This window comes from Eretmochelys imbricata, chromosome 2 (assembly GCF_965152235.1).
Source record: "Eretmochelys imbricata isolate rEreImb1 chromosome 2, rEreImb1.hap1, whole genome shotgun sequence".
NCBI classification, from domain to species: Eukaryota; Metazoa; Chordata; order Testudines; family Cheloniidae; genus Eretmochelys; species Eretmochelys imbricata.
The window spans coordinates 140,909,122-140,932,518 of record NC_135573.1 but is presented as its reverse complement, the minus strand read 5'-3'; the positions used below and the strand labels follow the sequence as shown (position 1 = coordinate 140,932,518).

At 41.1% G+C, this 23,397-nt stretch overlaps 1 protein-coding gene across 1 annotated transcript in view; it reads right to left on the bottom strand.

Annotated features, from left to right (window-relative positions):
- Positions 1–23,397, bottom strand: part of CTNND2 (catenin delta 2) — a 526,110-nt gene that overhangs the window by 179,642 nt on the left and 323,071 nt on the right. Inside the window, exon 7 of the mRNA XM_077809167.1 lies at positions 16,553–16,736. Within this exon, the coding sequence (XP_077665293.1) occupies positions 16,553–16,736 (184 nt within the window). The remainder of the gene's footprint in view (positions 1–16,552; positions 16,737–23,397) is intronic.

Here is a 23,397-nt window from a genome sequence, read left to right as displayed (position 1 = left end):
GAAAGAGATGCATGCGTTGCTTATTTCAGAAAAATTCAGGCATAAAGAAAATATACTGAGGTCTATTCTAGCTTTTGATGCTTGGAGAAATTTATGTGTGTAATTCCCAGTTATGTTAAAATGGCACATCGTAGGCAGGAACAGACTTCTGTGTTATTGGTTTACGAGAGACAAGGTGGCTTAGGTAATATCTTTTATTGGACTAATTTCGCTTGGTTAGAGAGAGAAGCTTTCGAGGCACACAGAGTTCTTGTTAGGTCACTGTGACCAACATGGCTACAACTACACTTCATTACTGGTTTATGAACAGTTATAATATTATGATTAAATATGTTATAAAATTTGCAACCACTGAGTGTCTTAAAGAGTATTAATCCTGATAGATTTGGAAAACACTTTCCCTTGATCATATACATTTTTTACAATAAAGCACAAAAATCTACATTAAAATAGAAGAAAAACTAAAATGTTCCTGAAACTCCACCCCAATTCTCTGATTTGTGTCTAGGAGGTTCTGTAGCTGATATAGGATCATGTTGATATCAATGAGCTTTGGAACAGGCCTTCACCAGTTCCTCTGCCACGTGAGTAATGACTGAAGCCACAGGGACCATTCTGTAAGTGCTCACCAAGATGAATAAGTGCTGCACAATCCAAACTTTACAATATTTTATCACCCTGTTATTAGATCCTATACTGCAACATGTGTTTACAACCTTTGTAATAAATCACATTGAGAGAAAGTACTGGAAGCTGTTGTGTTTCAAATGTCACTCTAATTGCTTCCTTCTTTTAAAGGAAAAAAATGGCTTTGGGCAACAAAAGAAACTAAGAGTCTAATCCTTTGAAAACCTTTGTTCACACAAGTTGGCCCACTGAAGTACATGGGATTTCCCAGGTGACTAAACAACTCACACAATGGTTTTCAGGTTGAGGCCCTCAGAACTCCATTCTACTCTTGTATATATGGGTGTATATCCTATTATAGAAAATGGCAGTTGCATCTGGGGGCCAATTTTGGTATGGTCCATCTCCTGTAATCATTCATGCTGATGTAAACATGGAGCACTTTTAGGGCTTGTCTACACTACCGCTTAAGTTGATGTAACTTACGTTGCTCAGAGGTATGAGCAACATAAGTTACATCGACTCCCCAAGCGACATAAGTTACATCGACTTAAAACGCTGTCTACAACACGCTATGTCAGCAGAAGCGCATCACCCACTGACATGGCTTCCGCCTCTCGTTGAGATTGAGTAATTACAGTGACGGGAGAGCGCTCCCCCATCAACATAGTGCGTCTTCCCCAAACGCACTACACTGGCACAGCTACAGCCGATGCAGCTGCGCTGATGTAGCACGGTAGTAAAGACAAGCCCCTACTGAATGCAAGAACATTTGTCTAAGTATTGGAAGGCAGACATTTTCTAGAACAAATAAAGTTTTACTTTTTGTGCCAAATAATTTAAAAGGAATTCTATACTGGCAGAAGGTGTATTGATAAAGATTTCTGGCTGAGATTTTGACAGTGATTTTGGTGGCCTGGGACAGAATCTGAAACTGAGGCCACCCCTCCTTTCAAAAAATTACTACTGAGAGGACACTGGGGGAGGGGGTGGATTGGAGAGTGAGCTCACCTCCCATTTACCCTGCTGGGGCTGGGCTCAGCTCCCCGCTCTGGTCTGAGTGAATGCCGCTGTGACCTTGTGTGTCAGATCACAATGCCACTCAATTTGGGAGCCCTCTAAAACAATGGACCGAGGGCAAATTACTGCTTTTGTCCCCCATTCTGGTTATGCATGAACTTGCAGTGTTAATCTTTTAGTTTAAAGTAAGGTTTGTAAGGGAAACACTGAGAGACATTTAAATTACAGTGCACTATTGTGACTGGCAATGTTCATATGAATAGAATGTGCCTTGTCTAGATCTCATATAAATGTGTTCAGCATAAATACATAAAATGAGAGGAATTGTTCCCATAAGAAAAAAATGGGATGCTTACATTTTTGACACATCTATACATTTAATTTTGTTGGTACTTTTCCCTTGTGTACCTTCTGAATAAAATTCTGATAATATTAATCAGAGGACTTTAATGTATTCAAATTAGCCTTTTTTCTCCTCAATTACCACATTAGATTTTATTTCAGCTACATTTCTGTATTATCACAGAATTTACACAAGAACTACACCTTTTATATCAAGCATAGATTTGCATCTTAAACTTTATGTTCAACTGTGATAGAATCATTGTGATAGATCAGTTTATGAAATGATTTGGGAATTTTTCCTAGACTGGATCTTTCTTCTGGCTTCCTCTGAAGATAAATTCTGTCCTGCATATGTGACACTGATTCTCTCTCTGTTGCCTGTCTCTTCTGGGATGCATCACGGGAACCCAGTATCCACCCCAGTGGATGGAATTACAGAAAAAGGACCTGTTGAGGAGGAGTGTTCTATCCTGGCAAGCTTTCTGTTGACAAGCTGTTAGTAAAGACTACTGGTGTCCATAAGTGACGGTTTCTCTTTCTGGTTTGTGGTATGGGTAACTAAATAGATTGTGATTAATGTTTTTTTTTATGTGAATCTGGGAATATGTGTAGGCATTCATATTTTTTTTAAAAAAACTGTTGAACATTTGATATAGTACCAATTAAAGCAACGTGGCCCCAAATTTCAAATGTAGGTAATCTAAAATGAGACACCCAAATCCATAAGAACAGCCATACGCGGTCGGACCAAAGATCCATCTAGCCCAGTTACCTGTCTTCCGACAGTGGACTGTGCCAGATTCTTCAAAGGGAGTGATCAGAACAGGGCCATCATCAACTGATCCATCCCCTGTTGCCCAGTCCCAGCATCTGGCAGTCAGAGGCTTAGAGACACACAGAGCATGGGGTTGCACCCCTGACCATCTTGGCTAATAGCCCTTGATGGACCTATCCTCCATGAATTTATTTAATTCTTTTTTGAACCCTGTTATAGTTTTGGCCTTCACAACATCCCCTGGCAACGAGTTCCACAGGTTGACTGTGCATTGTTTGAAAAACTACTTCCTTTTTGTTTGTTTTAAATACATTGGGCGACCCTGGTTCTTGTGTTATGTGATGGGGTAAATAACACTTCCTTGTGCAATTTCTCCACACCATTCATGATTTTATAGACCTCTATCATAACCCCTTTCATCACCTCCTTTCCAAGAGGGTCAATCCCAATCTGATATATCCAGATTTAGGCAACAAAAATTTTTTTAAGAAAGTTAACTTATCTTCAGAGCTGCTGAGTCAATGGGATTTTGCAGATATTCAACACCTCTGAAAAGCAGGGCATTTTATTTAGATACTTTGCCATACTTAACGTGCTTAACTTTAGGCACTTGCATATGAGAGTTTGGACACTTGTATTTTATAAAACTGAAATTTCTCCCTATTGTCCTTCCTAATAACTATCACCGCAACAATCTTACCCGATTAATGCCTTACTAGTGACATTAAATATTGGGGAAACTTCAGGTTTGATACTTCAGAAAGAAGCACCATTATGTTAAATAAAAGCAGCTTTTTAAAAATGTGGCAATATGAAAATTATAAAGAACTTTTCAGCTAATATACTTAAAAGTAGCGTGACCATACATCCACTTTTGGCCAGGATAGTCCCCTTTTTAAGCCCTATTCCGAGCATCCCAATTATTTTGGCGAAACTGGGCATTTGTTCCGTTTGCTCTTACCAACTGATGATCAGATGGCAAGAGCAAATGGGACAAATACCCAGTTTTTCCAAAAAACTGGGGCATGCCCCCCTAGTGGGGTGTTCCGGGGGGGAAAGTGAAGAAGCACCACTAGTCCCACATGGCAGGGCTCAGGTGAGCAGTGATGCCAGGCAGCTCAGGCCAGCCCCGCGCATGGGAGGAGGGAGGTCCTAAGACCAGCCCCACTCATGGAAGTGGGCTCGGGTGAGCTGCTTGGGCCAGCCCCATTTGTGGGGAGGAGGGCTTGGGTGAGCAGGTCAGGCCATCTCTGCATAGACTGGGGGCTTGGGCAAGCGGCTCAGGTCAGCTCTGCAAGGAGGGGACTCAGGCAAGCCCTGTGCAGTGTCCCATTTTCCCTTTGGGAAATATGGTCACCCTATTTAAAAGTTAACTTAAAAATGTGTACATTTACTGCTCCTTTATGATGTATAAATGTGGCTCCAAGCTGCAAGGTGGTTTTATCCCTCAGTTTGATGAAGGACATTGGTAAGATCCCAGGAAAAACTGGATAAGAACAGGGTAAAACTTGAACTGTGACTTGCCTAGCCTCAGACTGAAGAGAGGTCTTACATATTGTGTTAGTCTCATTTGCCCAATGAGCGTAAAACTAATTTAACATGGGAGTTTACAAACTTTGCTTGGTTGTGGCCAAACGGGGTTCTAATACAGTTTAAGCTTTTTAAAAACTCAGTGGTTACACCAGGATAGAGAGGTCCTTAAAGTATGTAAAATTCAACGTGACCTTCCCCGTCAAAATGAGGAAAGTTAGGGCCTGATAGTTATAACATTATTAATGAAAAATTAATAAAATGAAGCTACCTTTACGCATAATAAATGAGCAATAAGACATAAGCAAAATATTGTTGTTTCAAAGTTGACCTCAAATAACACAGTTCTTTACAAAGGTGAAGGTACTAAAATGAGGGTTTTTTAGCTATCCTACTGACAGTAGAAATTTCGGCTTAAGAGAGTGACAGATTACAGGCTAATAAATTCATCTACATTGTACAATAGATCAGATCCGCCTACTCATTATTCCGTTGAGTTTCAAAATGACATAAATAAATGCAAACGCAGAAAAAAACTGAGGGACATGTCAAAAGATCATGAAAAAAGAGAAAATCCATACAATGTGCCTTATTATGAACATTGGCTGTGATATCAGGAGTGAAAATAGATACCAACTTTACATAGCAAAACTAGTCCAACCCTAAATATTGTGGCAGTTCTTGTAAGTAGCAATTTCCATGACAAACCAAGTATGGGGAGTATATTCCTCACAAGCTATGGAAACACGAAAAATCCCTGCATTGATAGAGTTTTAGTATTTTCTGCATGAAAATTAAAAGATCACACACATATCGACATTTATCCTTGAATACCACTTATCTGGAAATACTGACTTGGCTCTAAGATAAACCCTTTCTCATATTTATATACAATAAAAGGTTTGTTTCTGAAAAGTGACTTTCCCCCTTGAATCAATTATATAAAGTATGAGGGATGGGGAAATCAAACATTCTCAACAGTACCTAAAGTTCGCTAGCACAATTTGAGTTGGCAACAAGGAATTCCCTGTGTTTTTCACTGACCCGCAACTTTGCTAAATATGATTATAGACTTTAACTGTAGCATTAGCAGTAAAGCTGCTGATGTGACTAATGTCTGGATTTAAATTACTTAAGCAGCTAACGGTTGTGGCAGTCTCTCAAGCCACACAGCAGGCCAGCCTAGCCCATGGGCAAGTTACCACTGCAGCAGACTAAAGAGAAGAAATCCTTGGAGGGGATTTGCAGAGCTGCCCATGTAAATGAATATTCTGACTCTGTACTCTGCAGCTCTTTAATCTGGCTCCTTCTTGCTCTTTTGTCTGTTGGATCCACACAACCCATGGCAGTGACTGGAGTAAACCCCCTCTCCCTTCTACCAACTGCTGGTGGAGAGACAGATGATTCACAGCTGATCCAAGAACCTGGGCAGAAGTCCTGGTCCTACTGAAGTCAATGGGAGTTTTTCCCATTGGCCCATTTTGCCCCAGCTCTGAAGCGTACATTGAGAGCCCAAAAACCTTTGGACTGTGGACCCTTTGACATCCTTCCCTCACAGACAGAATATCAATTACCCTGAGAAGAACCTTCCATGTTCTAGTACAGGGGTGGCCAACCTGTGGCTCCGGAGCCACATGCGGCTCTTCAGAAGTTAATATGCGGCTCCTTGTTTAGGCACCGACTCTGGGTCTGGAGCTACAGGCGCCAACTTTCCAATGTGCCGGGGGGTGCTCACTGCTCAACCCCTGATTCTGCCACAGGCCCGGTCCCCACGCCACCCCTTCCCGCCCCCTCCCCTGAGCCTGCCATGTCCTCACTCCTTCCCCTCCCCTCCAGAGCCTCCTGAATGCCACAAAACAGCTGATCGGGAGGTGTGGGGAGGGAGGGGGCTGCGGGGCTGCTGGTGGGCAGGAGGTGCTGGGAGTGGGTGGCGGGAGAGCTGATAGGGGGCTGCTGACATATTACTGTGGTTCTTTGGGAATGCACATTGGTAAATTCTGGCTCCTTCTCAGGCTGGCCACCCCTGCTCTTGTAAATCAAGTAAAGCACTGAACTTGCTCACAGAGTCCAACATCATCCCCATGAGAGTAATTGCAACATATTGTCATTGTGCTGAAGAGAAACTTTGACTCTTTCTTTGCAAATGGGACAGTCATAGATGACCAGTAGAAAAGGCTACTTTCACTCCATGTAGATAGCTGGCTCCATTTTATACAGTCACACAAGATTGCAGAGCTTGTGCTTGTCAGCAAACTTGGGAACACTTTCTCAGCTAAACAGGTATTCTTAAACCATGATCAGAGACTCAACAGTTGTCTTTCTTTTATGGGTCATGTATGATCAAGGGCCCATGCAATCTGCAGCAAAGAAGACCTGTGGCAAACCCCTGGTTTCTGTGGCACTCTGGTGTGGCAGACTACAAAGTCTGTACCCCCTTCATTTACATTAAAAACTGAAATTTCTTTGGGAGAGAAATATGAAGATGAATAGTACAATTGTTGTTATTTATTTTATGCTGTCCTCACATTTTTCATTGTCAGTCTGCAGCAGATTTTCATATTGAAATTCTATACTGCATCATGGAAGTTCCTGAAGGTAGAAAGCAATTGGAGCGTCTGACATTGGAGGAAGATTATTATTTTGGGATATTCACGTTCGCTGAATGTTTCAGCTGCAATCACCTTCAGTGAAACAGTTAAGAATATGGACATTTAAACTCTCACCATTATACTGTACAGTTAATAGCTCATTGAGAGCTATTTCTTTAGGCCATCTGTAAATCCAGCCAGAAACCACTGGATCAGTTTATGTTTAGCTCACTTTTTTCAAACGTTCCTTTCTTTGCTAATGTGCAGGCTAGAGCCTTTTTATTTTATTTTATTTTATTTTATTTTATTTTATTTTTTGATTGAAAGATTAGATTCTGAAACACATTACTGGGGCAATTTTGACAGCCACAGAATATATAGGGACCTATATATGATAAGTACCTGAACTACTATCTCCTCTTAAGTTTTAAGTCCTTGACTAAGTTTGTAAAGAAAGTGATGCTTTAATACCGTGTACATTTTCAGGAAAGAAACCTCTATGTATGATAGAAAATCAAATGATACATAAAAGAAAGAAGGGTATACAGCAACATAAGCATCTACAAAGTGTAACCAGTACTGTTAATTAGAACCGTTAAAAAGTCTTGCAACACAACCACATGAAATTGTTAATGTTGTTCTCAGTTCTCAGTTAATGTTGTTCTCAGTCATGAATGAAAACTTGACAAGTTTCATGTGAAACAATTTTGGCACCAAAAGCCTTTTCTCAAAACACAAACTGAAAAATGTTGTGGTCTCTGGATAAATGTGATTTTTTTCAAGATTGCAGATGTTTTTAGATTTGTTTTGGTTTTGTAAATAAATAACCACGATAGTTACATATATGACAACGTGACATGTTAAAGTCACATATTAGGGCTTTAAGGTTCAAATGACCCATTATGAGCCATACACAACATCTGAAAGTTAACAAAACTCATAGTTTTCATTTTGATGTTCATCTTCTCTAAAATGGATTCAAATGAACCAGAAATGATAAAACAAAGATCCTGGATTTTAAAAACATGTGATCAGAAATCATCAGTCTTAGTTGAAACACACAAGAACTGAAACTGGCTACATTTCACAGAGCTACATGTGCTAAGTTCCTGGCACCATACTGGAGAGACAAGTTAATCGGGAGTTACCATTTAATATGTCATATGCGATACCTCAAAATGTTATGAAAGATGAATATTTATATTGGAATGAGGAATAATGGGTGCTATTTTGTTCTTCCAGCTTTTAATGTTCTAAATAATTTCAAAATACCCAAGTTATATGAAACTAATAGCACTAGTGTGGTTACAAAATTACTGGCTTTTTTCATGTCACAAAAACGTAAGCACTACACTTAATAAACAACTCTCCACTCAGCAAGACATAAACTCAACTACTCAAAATAAGGCTTGATTCTGCAGCCCTCATTCACATGAATAGACACACTGGCTTCAACTGGACTACACCTGTGAGAGAGAGCGTTGTCGGAGTAAGCCCATACAACTTTAGAATACAAAGCAAAGATCTAGCGATGATACTATAAGTCATTATAGGGTAACCATCAGCAGAATGTCCAGGCAGCTGCTGCACTACAGCTTCTCTCACATCTCTCTTTATTTAAACCTCCCAACTGCAAAAATATCATATAAGCAAGTAAACACTGAAGCTATAGCTTTAAAAAAGCATTAAACTTTTCATATCTCAGCCTGATTGTGCTCAAAGGTCCATCAGTATTATACATTTGGAAACATTCAAACGCACATTTTAAAGAAGAAAACGGATTCAGAAAATATTTTTCTAAGATATATCCGTGAAAATCGTATGTGCTTCATATCTACCGGTGCTAGCTGCCAACACTGCTCCCTCACAAGAGAATTAAAAGAGTCCTAGTTAAGGAAAAGAAGCAAAAGAAGATGAGAGGGCAGAAGAGGAAGTCTTGTCTCTAATAAGAAAGTGAAAGTCTCAAAGAAAAAGATAATGTGCTTTCCATAAGGGTACATATTTGAAACCAAATGGATATGCATAAACAGGCTCAACCTGGAAGCGATTATATCACCTTGCCTTAAATATTATCTGCCTTTCTTTGTGAGACCCACAGGTTATCACAAATGTGCACCAGAGGGTACATGCATCTAGTCATAAATAAGAAAAAGTAATCATAACGTTTAACGTTGAGTGGGAGCACTTAAAATACAGTATAACAAATTGTTTAAACTAGGCATTGGATGCGGTATGCTGTCAGGTCCTCAAAGGCTCAAAGCATTGTAGACTTTTTCTCAAAGACATGCTGCTTCTCTCATTCTACAATCTCACAAAAGACAGAGACAGAGAGATTAATGGAAAGCAGGAAATGGGCAGCCCTTTCATAGATAAACTTACAAGGTACAGATGATTTTATTTTTAAAATATACATATATTTTTAAATGCCCAATAGGACCCTATCACCTAAGACACAAAAATAGCTCAGAGGACATCATTCCAAGATACATTAAGTGGTTAGTGGGACATTTCTGCCCTTCACATTACATGATGCTCAACGTTCCTCAGTGTGACAGGTTTACAACAGCAACTTGTGAAAGGTAAAATGGAAATTTCTTGCTGGTCTGAAGCATAAAGAGTTTAATGCCCTCTGAATGTTCTGTGCCTCTAGATTAATATCTGCACAGTTTATCTGAGAAGGTGGTATTCATAGATTCACAGATATTAAGGTCAGAAGGGACCATTATGATCATCTAGTCTGACTTCCTGCACAATGCAGGCCACAAAATCTCACCCACCCACTCCTGCGATAATCCTCTCACCTATGTCTGAGCTATTGAAGTCCTCAAATCATGGTTTAAAGACTTCAAGAAGCAGAGAATCCTCCACCAAGTGACCCGTGCCCCATGCTACAGAGGAAGGCGAAAAACCTCCAGGGCCTCTTCCAATCTGCCCTGGAGGAAAATTCCTTCCCGACCCCAAATATGGCGATCAGCTGAACCCTGAGAATATGGGCAAGATTCACCAGCCAGATACCCAGGAAAGAATTCTCTGTAGTAACTCAGATCCCACCCCATCTAACATCCCATCACAGGCCACTGGGCATATTTACCATGAAGAGTTAAAGATCAATTAATTGCCAAAATCATGTTATCCCATCATACCATCTCCTCCATAAACTTATCGAGTTTAATCTTAAAGCCAGATAGGTCTTTTGCCCCCACAGCTTCCCTTGGAAGGCTATTCCAAAACTTCACTCCTCTGATGGTTAGAAACCTTTGTCTAATTTCAAGTCTAAACTTCCCGATGACCAGTTTGTATCCATTTATTCTTGTGTCCACATTGGTACTAAGCTTAAATTATTCCTCTCCCTCTCCGGTATTTATCCCTCTGATATATTTATAGAGAGCAATCACATCTCCCCTCAACCTTCTTTTGGTTAGGCTAAACAAGCCAAGCTCCTTGTGTCTCCTTTCATAAGACAGGTTTTCCATTCCTCAGATCATCCTAGTAGCCCTTCTCTGTACCTGTTCCAGTTTGAATTCATCCTTCTTAAACATGGGATACCAGAACTGCACACAGTATTCCAGGTGAGGTCTCACCAGTGCCTTGTATAACGGTACTAAAACCTCCTTATCCTACTGGAAATACCTCGCCTGATGCACCCCAAGACCGCATTAGCTTTTTTCACAGCCATATTACATTGGCAGCTCATAGTCATCCTGTGGTCAACCAATATTCCAAGCTCCTTCTCCTCCTCCGTTACTTCTCATTGATGCATCCCCAGCTTATAACTAAAATTCTTGTTATTAATCTCTAAATGCATGACCTTACACTTCTCACTATTAAATTTCATCCTATTACTATTACTCCAGTTTACAAGGCCATCCAGATCTTCCTGTATGATATCCCGGTCTCTCTCTAAATTGGCAACACCTCCCAGCTTTGTATCATCCACAAACTTTATTAGCACACTCCCACTTTTTGTGCCGAGGTCAGTAATAAAAAGATTAAATAAGATTGGTCCCAAAACTGATCCCTGAGGAACTCCACTAGTAACCTCCCTCCAGCCTGACAGTTCACCTTTCAGTATGACCCGCTGTAGTCTCCCTGTTAAACAATTCCTTATCCACCTTTCAATTTTCATACTGATCCCCATCTTTTCCAATTTAACTAATAATTCCCCATGTGGCATGGTATCAAATGCCTTACTGAAATCTAGGTAAATTAGATCCACTGCGTTTCCTTTGTCTAAAAAATCTGTTACTTTCTCAAAGAAGGAGATCAGGTTGGTTTGGCACGATCTACCTTTTGTAAAACCATGTTGTATTTTGTCCCATTTACCATTGACCTCAATGTCCTTAACTACTTTCTCCTTCAAAGTTTTTTCCAAGACCTTGCATACTACAGATGTCAAACTAACAGGCCTGTAGTTACCTGGATCACTTTTTGTTCCTTTCTTAAAAACAGGAACCATGCTAGCAATTCTCCAATCACACAGTACAACCCCTGAGTTTACAGATTCATTAAAAATTCTTGCTAATGGGCTTGCAATTTCATATGCCAGCTCCTTTAATATTCTCGGATGAAGATTATCTGGTCCCCCTGATTTAGTCCCATTAAACTGTTCGAGTTTTGCTTCTACCTCAGATATGGTAATATCTACCTCCATAGCCTCATTACCATTTGTCATGCTACCATTATCCCTAAGATCCTCATTAGCCTTATTAAAGACTGAGGCAAAGTATTTGTTTAGATATTGGGCCATGCCTAGATTATCCTTAACCTCCACTCTACCCTCAGTGTTTAGCGGTCCCACTTCTTCTTTCTTTGTTTTCTTCTTATTTATATGGCTATAGAACCTTTTACTGTTGGTTTTAATTCCCTTTGCAAGGTCCAAATCTACTTGACTTTTAGTCTGTCTCACTTTATCCCTACATGTTCTGACCTCAATAAGGTAGCTTTCCTTGCTGATCCCTCCCATCTTCCACTCCCTGTATGTTTTCTGCTTTTTCTTAATCACCTCTCTGAGATGCTTGCTCATCCAGCTTGGTCTACAACTCCTGCCTGTGAATTTTTTCCCCTTTCTTGGGATGCAGGCTTCCTATAGCTTCTGCAGCTTTGATTTAAAGTAATCCCAGGCCTCCTCTGCCTTTAGATCCATAAATTCTTCAGTCCAATCCACTTCCCTAACGAATTTCCTTAATTTTTGAAAGTCAGCCCTTTTGAAATCAAAAACCCAAGTTGCAGATTTATTTTTGTTTATCCTTCCGTTCAGTTTGAACTGAATTAGCTCATGATCACTTGAACCAAGATTGTCCCCTACAACCATTTCCTCTATGAGGTCCTCACTACTCACCAATACCAAATCTAAAATGGCATCCCCTCTAGTCGGTTCAGCAACTACTTGATGAAGGAATCCATCAGCTATTGCATCTAGGAAAATCTGAGCCCTATTATTATTACTAGCACTTGTCCTCCGGTCTATATCTGGGAAGTTAAAGTCTCCCATGATCACACAATTCCCATTAGTATTTACTTCATTAAAAACATTAAAGAGGGCTCTATCCATATCCAAATTAGATCCCGGTGGTCTGTAGCACACCCCAAGCACTATTACAGGGGAGGCTCTAGTAGTTTTCTTCCCCAGGTGATTTTTGCCCAGACAGACTCTGTCTTATCCATTCCATCGCTTCTTATTTCTTTACATTCTACCTCATCATTGATATACAATATTACTCCACCACCTTTATCTTTATTTCTGTATTTCCTAAACAGCACATACCCTTCAATAGCTGTAGTCCAGTCATGACTACTATTCCACCATGTTTCTGTTATCCCTATAATATCTGGTTTCACTTCCTGCACCAGTAGCTCTAGTTCCTCCATTTTGTTACCTAGGCTCCTCACATTAGTGTACAAACATCTTAATTTTTGCTGATTGGCTTCGTTCACATTCTTTACCCGATTGGGCACAGACATTCTACTGCCAGTATCACCTATTAGACTGGTATCTACACTACCTTTCCTCCTTATGTCCATTCTCCTACCCACGGCTGTATCCTTTCTTACTTCGTTTTCTTCCGTCTCAATGCTAAAATCCAGCGTGGAGATTATCTGGACATCTCCCAACCATCTCCCCCAAATTCCTCGTTTAAAGCTCCTTAATCAGTTTTGCCAGCCTCCATCCTAGAATTCTATTTCCTTCCTTACTCAGATGAAGTCCATCCCAAGAGAACTGTCCTCTGTCCATGAATGCCTCCCCGTGGCCATACATCCCAAAGCCCTCCTTATAGCACCACTGCCTAAACCATCTGTTGATAGTCATAATCTTGTCACACCTTTGTTGCCCTTCTCTAGGAACAGGCAGAATCCTACTAAAGATCACCTAAGCCTCGATTTCCTTAAGCGTCTTCCCCAGCCTAGCATAGTCTCCCTTGATATGTTCCAGCAAGAATCTACCGGTATCATTTGTTCCCACATGAAGGATAATTAGGGGATTCTTTCCTGCTCCCTTTAGGATCCTTTTCAACCTCAGGGCTACATCCCGTATCTTAGCACTTGGAAGACAGCACACCCTTCTATTCTCTGGATCAGCTCTGGTTACAGAGCTCTGTGAATTTGTCTGCACTTACATATCCCACTAACTCAGGGGTGGACAAACTACGGCCCATGGGCTATAACCAGCCCATCAGGGCTTTGTATCCAGCCTGCGGGATTTGCCAGCACCATGGCGCCGAGGGGCTAAGTCAGGGTTCCTGCCTGCCCTGGCCCCGTACCGCTCACGGAAGCAGCCGGCACCACATCCCTGCAGCCCCTGAGGGAGGGGGGGCAGAGGGCTCCGTGCACTGCCCTCTCCTGCAGGCACCGCCCCCCACTGCTCCCATTGGCCGGGAATGGGGAACTGCAGCCAAAGGGAGCTTCGGGGGAGGTGTGAGGGCAGCGTGTGGAGCCCTCTGCCCCCCCACTCTCCCAGGGGCCACGGGGACGTGGTGCAGGCTGCTTCCGGGAGCAGTGCAGGGCCAGGGCAGGCAGGGAGCCTGCCTTAGCCCTACTACGTGCCACTGCCACCCCGGAGACACTCAAGGTAAGCGACGCCGGGCCGGAGCCCACACCCTGAACCCCTTCTGCACCCTGCACCCCAACCCCCTGTCCTGAGCCCCCTGCCACACCCTTTCTTCACCGCCAACCTGAGCCTCCTGCTGTAACCACCCATCCTGCACCCCAACCCCCTGCCCTGAGCCCCCTCATACACCCTGCACCCCTCCTGTGCCCCAACCCCTTGCTCTGAGCACCTTCCTGCACACCGCACCCCCTCCCACACCAAGCACTCCCTCCTGCACCCCAACACCCTGCCCCAGCCCTACAGTCATGGCCCTGCATGCAATTTCCCAACCCAGATGTGGCCCTTGGGCCAAAAAGTTTGCCCACTCCTGCACTAACTGATAAAAAGTGAAGCAGGAAAAGGTGAATTTAGAGAGGGAACAAAGAGCAGAGATACCATCAAGGCTGCTACTAGAATAGAAGCAGATACATCACAACTGGTACCCACAATCAGTCCAACTCTTTCCAGATAACGTGGCAGGGATATCATGGGTACTTCTTTCACAGTAGTAGGAAATCACACATTTCCATGAGATTCTACTCTCTAGTGCCTCGAAACATGAACACAAGTCCAAGATATATCATCAAACTCCTTTCAAAATCAGAAGAGTGCAAATACCTAACATACTTAAGGCATTCCAAAATACCTCCTGTCAAGATTCCTTCCCCACTCTGAACTCTAGGGTACAGATGTGGGGACCTGCATGAAAACATCCTAAGCTTATTTTTACCAGCTTAGGTTAAAACTTCCCCAAGGTACAAACTATTTTACCTTTTGCCCTTCGACTTTCGCTGCCACCACCAAACGTCTAATCGGTATTATTATTATTAGGAAAGAGTCCATTTGGAAATGTCTTCCCCCCAAAAAATCCTCCCAAACGTTACCCCCCCTTTCTGGGGAAGGTTTAATAAAAATCCTCACCAATTTGCATAGGTGAACACAGACCCAAACCTTTGGATCTTAAGAACAATGAAAAAGCATTCAGTTTCTTAAAAGAAGAATTTCAATAGAAGAAAAAGTAAAAAGAATCACCTCTGTAAAATCAGGATGGTAAATACCTTACAGGGCAATTAGAATCAGAACATAGAGAATCCTCTAGGCAAAACCTAAAGTTACAAAAAGACACAAAAACAGGAATATCCATTCCCTCCAGCACAGCTTATTTTCTCAGCCATTTAAAGAAATCATAATCTAACGCATCTCTAGCTAGATCACTTACTAAGTTCTAAGACTCCATTCCTGTTCTGTCCCTGGCAAAAGCATCACACAGACAGAGAGAGAGAGGCTTTGTTTCTCGCTCCGCCCAGCTTTTGAAAGTATCTTGTCTCCTCATTGGTCATTTTGGTCAGGTGCCGGTGAGGTTATCCTAGCTTCTTAACCCTTTACAGGTGAAAGGGTTTTTCCTCTGGCCAGGAGGGATTTTAAAGGTGTCTACCCTTCCCTTTTTATTTATGACACCTCACGTAGCCATTACATGCTGCAGTTTTAAGTTCAATATCAGCAGACATTTATGAAGTATTACCAGTTGTTCTTGTAATAGCATCATAACATTAGTCAAGCAAACACTGTATTATTTTTCCACAGAACTTCTGATGCTATTTCCAAGGATGAGATAACTCACCGGAAACCAACCAAGCAACTCACCTCATCGATCATGACAGATAGGTAATGGAGCAACTAGCAAAACACCCCACCTAATTGCAAGTCTAACCATATACCAACATTTGGAGCTACACGGACAGTTACAATTACAATAATACCAATAATACATAGTATTTATATAGCACATTATTTCTGCAGAGTGATTCACAAACATTAACTAACTAATCTTCATAATAACTCTGTGAGGTAGATAAATATTATCTCAATTATACAGAGAGGGAGAAATTGATACACAGAGGTTGTGGAACCTGCCCAAAGTAAACAAGTCAGTGCAAGAAACAACACTAGAACTCAGGAGTTTCTGACTTAATCCCTTGATATAAATTTGTCATGGAAGAAACAGTTCGTGATCTTGCTACCCTTTTCCCTACATCAACTTCACAAATTAACAACAGATATTCAAGGGTTGCAGATACCTGTTATGGAACAGTTTGTGTATTTCGGTTCCATAATATTAAATGGGCTGGTTTATTTTTACACATCTTTTTTCATCACTCTTTCTTGCATAAAAAACCCCAGCTGCTTTATACAATCACATTACATTTAATGGCATTTGGAACCCAGAAGGCATCCAAACATTCCTTTCTGTAAGCGTCTGTGTTACTTTGTACACTAATTAAGTTGGAGTGATAATGAGAACATATTGACACCATTTAAGCAACTGGGGAATGAGACAATCTACAAGTAGTAGAAAAACATCTGCAACATGCTCTGGTGCAGGGGATCGGTTAAAACTATTTAAAAAAATGTGTACAGATTGCTCTTGAATGGCTTAAAGCTTCTCTATGGAATTCATTTCAAGATTTAAGGACTACCATATGAAAAGTCATCTTCCCTGCTGAAATGCAAACCAAGTTTAAAATATTTGGGATGTTGGGAATGAAAATTCAAGATAAAAATAGCATGATTCAGCTGACTGACCTTAGGCACCCAGTGGCATTGCGCAGCACCTGTGATGAATGGAGCTGTATTTTGTGATCATCCTGGAGGGGCGAGTTGTCCCATCCTGAGTGAGGGATGATCACTGCATTAGTCAACACTGCAAGGGCATCCTGGATGATTGGCATTTTCAGTGCATCACACGAGGATAGATTCCAGAGAACTCCTACAAAAAAACAAATGTTTAATAATTAGTACTTCCGGTGACAACAGAGAGCAATTCTTGTTTTGAAATTACTTTTCACGGCACTGCTATTCTTAATCAAACTGCATGCCAAAGAAAGTCTGCATAGTGTCTGAAGGATCAGTGATGACTAAACATTGCCCCACTAAGAAGTTACCTTTCAAATTTCCTTTAAAAATAAACTGCCTCCACAGCAATCCTGAAGTTTCTGAGGGTTAAGGCTGACAAATGGTCAGTGTGTTTGTGATTTAGCTACTATTTTTTATTAAAAAGTAAATCAAATAAATAATAGAGAACAAGTTTGTGCTACAGATTGGACTGCCATCCACAGGCAATTACATAGAGGGAACTAACTCCTTTTTGGATCTCCAGTGTAGCTTGAATGGAGTGGTCCGGTGACACCTTAAAGACTAACAGATTTATTTGGGCATAAGTTTTCATGGGTAAAAAACCCACTTCTTCAGATGCATGGAGTGAAAATTACAGATACAAGCATAAATATATATTGTCACATGAAGAGAAGGGAGTTACCTTACGAGTGGAGAACCAATATTGAAGACCAGTTTAGTCAGGGTGAATGTAGTCCACTCCCAGTAATTGATGAGGAGGTGTCAAAACTAGGAGAGGGGAAATTGCTTTTCTAGTGAGCCAGCCACTCCCAGGCACTATTCAAGCCCGAATTGATGGGGTTACTGGGAGTGGCTGGCTCACTACAAAAGCAATTTTCCCTCGCTTGGTATTGACACCTCGTCATCAATTATTGGGAATGGACCACATCCACCCTGACTAAATTGGCCTTCAACATTGGTTCTCCACTTCTAAGGTAACTCCCTTTTCTTCATGTGCCTGTATCTGTAATTTTCACTCCATGCATCTGAAGAAGTGGGTTTTTTACCCACGAAAGCTTATGCCCAAATAAATTGGTTCATCTTTAAGGTGCCACCGGACACCTCATTCTTTTTGTGGATACAGACCAACACGGCTACCCCTCTGATACTTGAATGGAGTGGCCAGGCTATACTCTATCTACAAATATACCAAAGGTGCTCCTTTGACAACTCACATGAAGTGTAACAGCCATGCAAAATTCTGTTCACCCAGAACAAATCATTTTTACAGGCTAGTCAATTATCTTTTTTCCTCCGTTGTCATTATGGTACAGGGCATAGAAGTAGATTTTGTGCCTCAGCTGGTAAACGTTCATGACAGTTTTGCAAGGATGGAATATATAATTAGTTTTATTAATATATGTATGGCCTACATATTCATATATGTAGAGAGATAGCTAGAACTGTGTTAGTTACTTAACAAAATATAAAAGCATTACAAATCTTATCCACAGGTAACAAGGCTAGAGGTACAAACACTCACTAGATAATTTCTTAGAAAGAGATACCTTGTGCTAAGATTAAAAAATTACAAAAAGCAAATGAAAAATTACAATAAAATGAAAATTTCTTGGAATAGCCATAAAGATTACATCAAAAGAAAGACTACTACTCTCATATTTTGGTATTTAAAGATAGACTATCAAAAGCAAACCATATCATTTGAGTTACTTAAATATAAAAATAAAGGAAGTAGACAAAACAGTTATAAATAAAATGGAAAAAAACCCTACAGTTTGTAGAGAAATGGTTCATGCTAAATCTTTTTTGCAGTATTCTGAGATCTGAAAGCGACCTCCAGTAAATATGAATCAATAACTACAGGATTAATTTTTTTAGTTTTATTTATGTGCTTAATTTTCCTGTAGATATTTCATACATAAAATTGCATATTTTTTGTACATACTGATTAATGTAAGTCATTTGGGTAACTATTTCAATAACAAATGACCTGACTGAAATATTCCACATATAATAAGCAGGTAACTAACTCATTGTCAGCATGAGAGCCAGAAAAATGAAAATGTGAAACATGAATATTATTTTTCTGTCATCTAAAAATAACTTCTTTCTTTAAACATCCCTTTGATTTTTTTTTCAAACAGCAAATGAAATACTGTATTTCTTTCAGAGAATATGCACCTGCACAGCTACTGAACTCCATTTTTCCATGGCCTCTGCTTATGAAGATTTTATCAGCACGTTTTCATTATACACAAAGTTTCTAATTCTCCACTGCCTGGCACCTTGTATAGTTATTAACATCTCTGCAAAGTGAGTGTAAACTAATACCAAAGCATCACAGTCACTTCTGACACTCACTTGCCACTCTGAACAGGTGTAAGTAATATCCACAGTGCATAGCAGTGGAGAAAGAGGCCCATAATTGATTCAATGCCCAATGAAGTCAATGGGAGTATATCCACTGACTCTTTCTAAAGAGGCACATAGGAAGCAGAAACCTGGGCCTCAATCCTGCAGAGCACTTAACCATGTGCATAATCCCATAAGAAACATAAGAATGACCATACTGGGTCAGACCAATGTTCGACCTAGCCCAGTATCCCGTATCCTGACAGTGGTCTATGCCAGGTGCTTCAGAGGGAATGAACAGAACAGGGTAATCATCAAGTGATCTATCTCCTGTTCCCCATTCCCAACTTCTGGTCAAACAGAGGCCAGGGACACTTCAGAGCATGGGGTTGCATCCCTGCCCATCCTGGCTGATAGCCATTGGTGGACCTATCCTCCAAGAACTTAGCTAGTTCTTTTTTGAACCCTGTTATAATCTTGGCCTTCACAACATCCCCATTGATTTTTCCCCCTTACTCCATGTTAATATTTCCTTATTCTCTTATCTTCTAGCACATTCTTGCTGGTTAAAAGTAAGGTCAGATAAATTTCACCACAAAATGCTATATACAATGTAGTTGTAGCCATGTCAGTCCCAGGATATTAGAGAGACAGGATGGCTAAGGTAATATCTTTTATTGGACCAACTTCTGTTGCTGAAGAAGAGCTCTGTGTAGCTCAAAAAGTTGTCTCTCTCACATGCAGAAGTTGGTCCAATAAAAGATATTACCTCACCCACAACAACATGCTGACATTTACTAATGACTGAGACAGTCATTAGTGATATTCTTTACGCTCCTTTGCCTTATTTATATATACACTAGACATTTCACGTAAGAACTTTCTCTCCATAAGGGGGTACTACTGATGTCTGCTGGAATCTCCACCGAGCTCCATACTCACCAGAGAGACAAAACTTCACTCATGCAGGGGTCTGGTTTTAACTCCACCATAACATTAATCCCTAGGGTACCACCAGACCAGATCTGACTGTCCTAAGTCCTTCTGTCAGGGAGGTACTCTCACCTCTCTTACATTCAGGGTGGAGTCAAATAAGCCACATTGCCCCAGTGAGTCAGCAGCAGTGAACGTGCTGCTCCTTGCAGAGTTCCAGCACCTGTTAACAGAAGGAGCAATAGGAGAATCCTAGCATATTGTGACAATGCTTCAAATCTAAATTTAAGGCTTTAAAAGGTAGAGACCATGTCACTGAAACATTTTTCTCCCCAATCACAAGTGGAGGAGCCCCCTCTTCTCATCCAGCTGCAGCAGTGGGAGGAGGGCATCCCTGGATACCCTTCCCCACTCAAGGACTGGTGGCATCAGCAAAAGCTGGGGAAAGAGAGCTTGGGAGCACTTCCCCAGGAGGCGCAGTACCAGCATGGGGAGGAAGAAAAGCCCTTTCCTTGGCTGAACAGAAGGCAGAAAAAAGATCCTCATGGAATTTTATCTCAGGCACCTCCTGCTGTGTGCCAAGCCTCTCTCCTAGTTGGCTGACATGTATCTAAGCACACCTCACAGCCTAGTTAGCTGTGAATCCTGAACCCACATGGCTAAAGCAAAGAGTCCACCACTGAGAGCTTTTGCAGACTGCATCAAAGCAGCCTGCCTTGAAAGCTTTGACACAGTTGGTTTCCTTGCACAATAGATGTGTGTGGAACAGCCTAACAGCAAGGCCAAGCAGAACTGGATCCAATTGCCATCTCTGAACTGTCTACCCAACTGCCTGAATACCATTATCTGTCCCCAGGAGGGCAGGGAATTGGCCTTTGCAACTCACCCAATGTTCATGTATAACTGGGTCTACCCTGTCAAACATGGGTTGATTTTCCAATGGAAATAACAACTCCTGACTGTAACTGGAAAGTTTTGCTATCTATAGATGGCCTTGCAGAGAGAGAAGAAGGGGAGCAGGAATTAACTAGATGTATTCTGAATATCACTTCTTCCTCAGTCATTTCCTTTCATTGCATCCTGTCTATCCATTTGCGTACAGCCTATATATATTGTAAGATGTTCAAGGCAGAGACCTTGGCTCCCCCTTTTTTGTAAACTATTTAATATTGTAAATCTATTTTATCCTACCCTAGGCTTGCCAAGGGGCATGTCTACATTGGGATTTTAACACATTAGTTAATATGTTAAAAATACACCTTCTTTCCAATGTAGACATAGCTCTGGCATAGATAAAAGAAGTTGTTTAAAACACGCTAATTGGTCATAGTCAACCCTTTCTTAGCATGACCATATCACAAGTTTTTAAATCCAACTGTTTTTCATCTTTAATAGGTGCTAAATGGTGATTAACAATGCGTTAATTAAAATGTATTTGGCCTGGTCCACACACAGGTTTTGTACCAGTATGACTATGTCAGTAAGGGGTGTGATTTTTTTACCGAAGGAGTTATATTTGTACAGTTCTGAGTGTGTATGCACATATGCCAGTATGGTGCACATTGATGGTATAGCTTAATCCCCCACTCCCTGTTTGGGGATAACTATATCAGTCTAAGGCACCTTTACACCTGTATAGCTGTGTCCCCACCAGGGGAGTCGTTCCACTTTAAATATATCAGCACAGGTAATGTGGTACAAAGTTGGTGTGTAACCAAGGGCTTACGTAACATATTTTCTATCTACACGCAGTTTCCTAGTGTAGACAAAGCCAGTGAGATGCCGCTGCTGGAGCAGGGGAAGAAAGTCGCTGGAAAGGCAGAAGCAGCTCAACTCCACTCTGGGATTTGGCCAGTCTTCCAATGCCTCATATGTTACCTGTTATTCACTCTTCCTCCTTAGCCCAGGTCTCTGCTGTCTTTTCGGTGACATCACATCTTCTTTTAGCTGCCACAATGTGCCCCACCCCTCTTCTCAGCACTGTACACAGTACTTGAAGGGTACTATCCTGGGGTAACTTTTTAGCTGATTAATCCTTCCTCCCCTTTCACAGGAAGAGAAAAAGTTCAGGTCAGTCAGCTTCCCAAAGCCTGTGTGCCTCCTTGGGTCCAGCACAGAAAATCCTGATCCCCAGATGAACGCACTGTATGTACTTTATATTTAACATTGCTTTTGGGCAATGGGACAGCCTTCACTGAGGAGGGTTTTAAATTAGATTTGATGGGGGCAGGAGTCAAAAGCCCATAGGTAAGTCAAAAACGTGGGAGAAGGGTCAGAACCTGAGGGGAGCATGGGCTGTTATAGCAAGGATAAGCGAGAGACAAGAGAGAACATAGATGGGAAATCAAATTAGTATCTTAGATGTCTGTATACTAATGCAAGAAGTATGAGGAATAAGCAGGAAGAACTAGTTAATAAACACAACTATGACATAGTTGGCATAACAGAGACTTGATGGGATAATACACATGACTGCAATATGAGTATAGAAGTGTACAGCTTGCTCAGGAAGGACAGACAGCGAAAAATCGGAGAGGGTGTCACCTTATATATCAAAGATGTATACACTTGGACTGAGGTTGAGATGGAAATAGGAGACAGACTTGTTGAAAGGTCTCTGGGTAAGGATAAAAGGGGTAAAAAACAAGGGTGATGTTATGGTAGGGGGTCTATTGCAGACCACCTAACCAGGAAGAAGAGGTGGATGAGGCTTTTTTTAAATAACTAACAAAATCATCCAAAGCACAGAACTTGGTGGTGATGGGAGACTTCAACTACCCTGACATCTGTTGGGAAAATAACACAGCAGGGCACAGATTATCCAACAAGTTCTTGGCATATACAGTATTGGAGACAACTTTTTATTTCAGAAGGTGGAGAAAGCTACTAGGAGAGAGGCTGTTCTAGATTTGATTTTGACAAATAGGGAGGAACTGGTTGAGAATTTGAAGTGGAAGGCAGCTTGGGTAAAAGTGATCATGAAGTGATAGAGTTCATGATTCTAAGGAATGGTAGGAGGGAAAACAGCACAATAAAGACAATGAATTTATAAATGAAGACAAACTTTAGCAAACTCAGGGAGTTGGTAGGTAAAATTCTGACGGAAGCAAGTCTAGGGGAAAAACAGTTAAAATTGGGCAATTTTTCAAGAAGACATTTTAAGGGCACAAGAGCAAACTACCCCACAGAGTAGGAAAGATATAAAGTATGGCAAGAAACCACCTTGGCTTAACTAGATCTTCAATGATCTGAAACTCAAGAAAGGGTGCTACAAAAACTATGTCAAATTATGAAGGATGAATATAAATAAACAACACAAGCATGGAGGGATAAAATCAGAAAGGCCAAGGCACAAACGAGATCAAACTAGCTAGAGACATAAAGGATAAAAAGAAAGCATCCTATAAATACATTAGAAGCAAGAAGATGACCAAGGACATAACATCCCGTTATTCAAGGAATGGGCAAAAACAATAACAGAAAATGTGGAAATGGCAGAAATGCTAAAT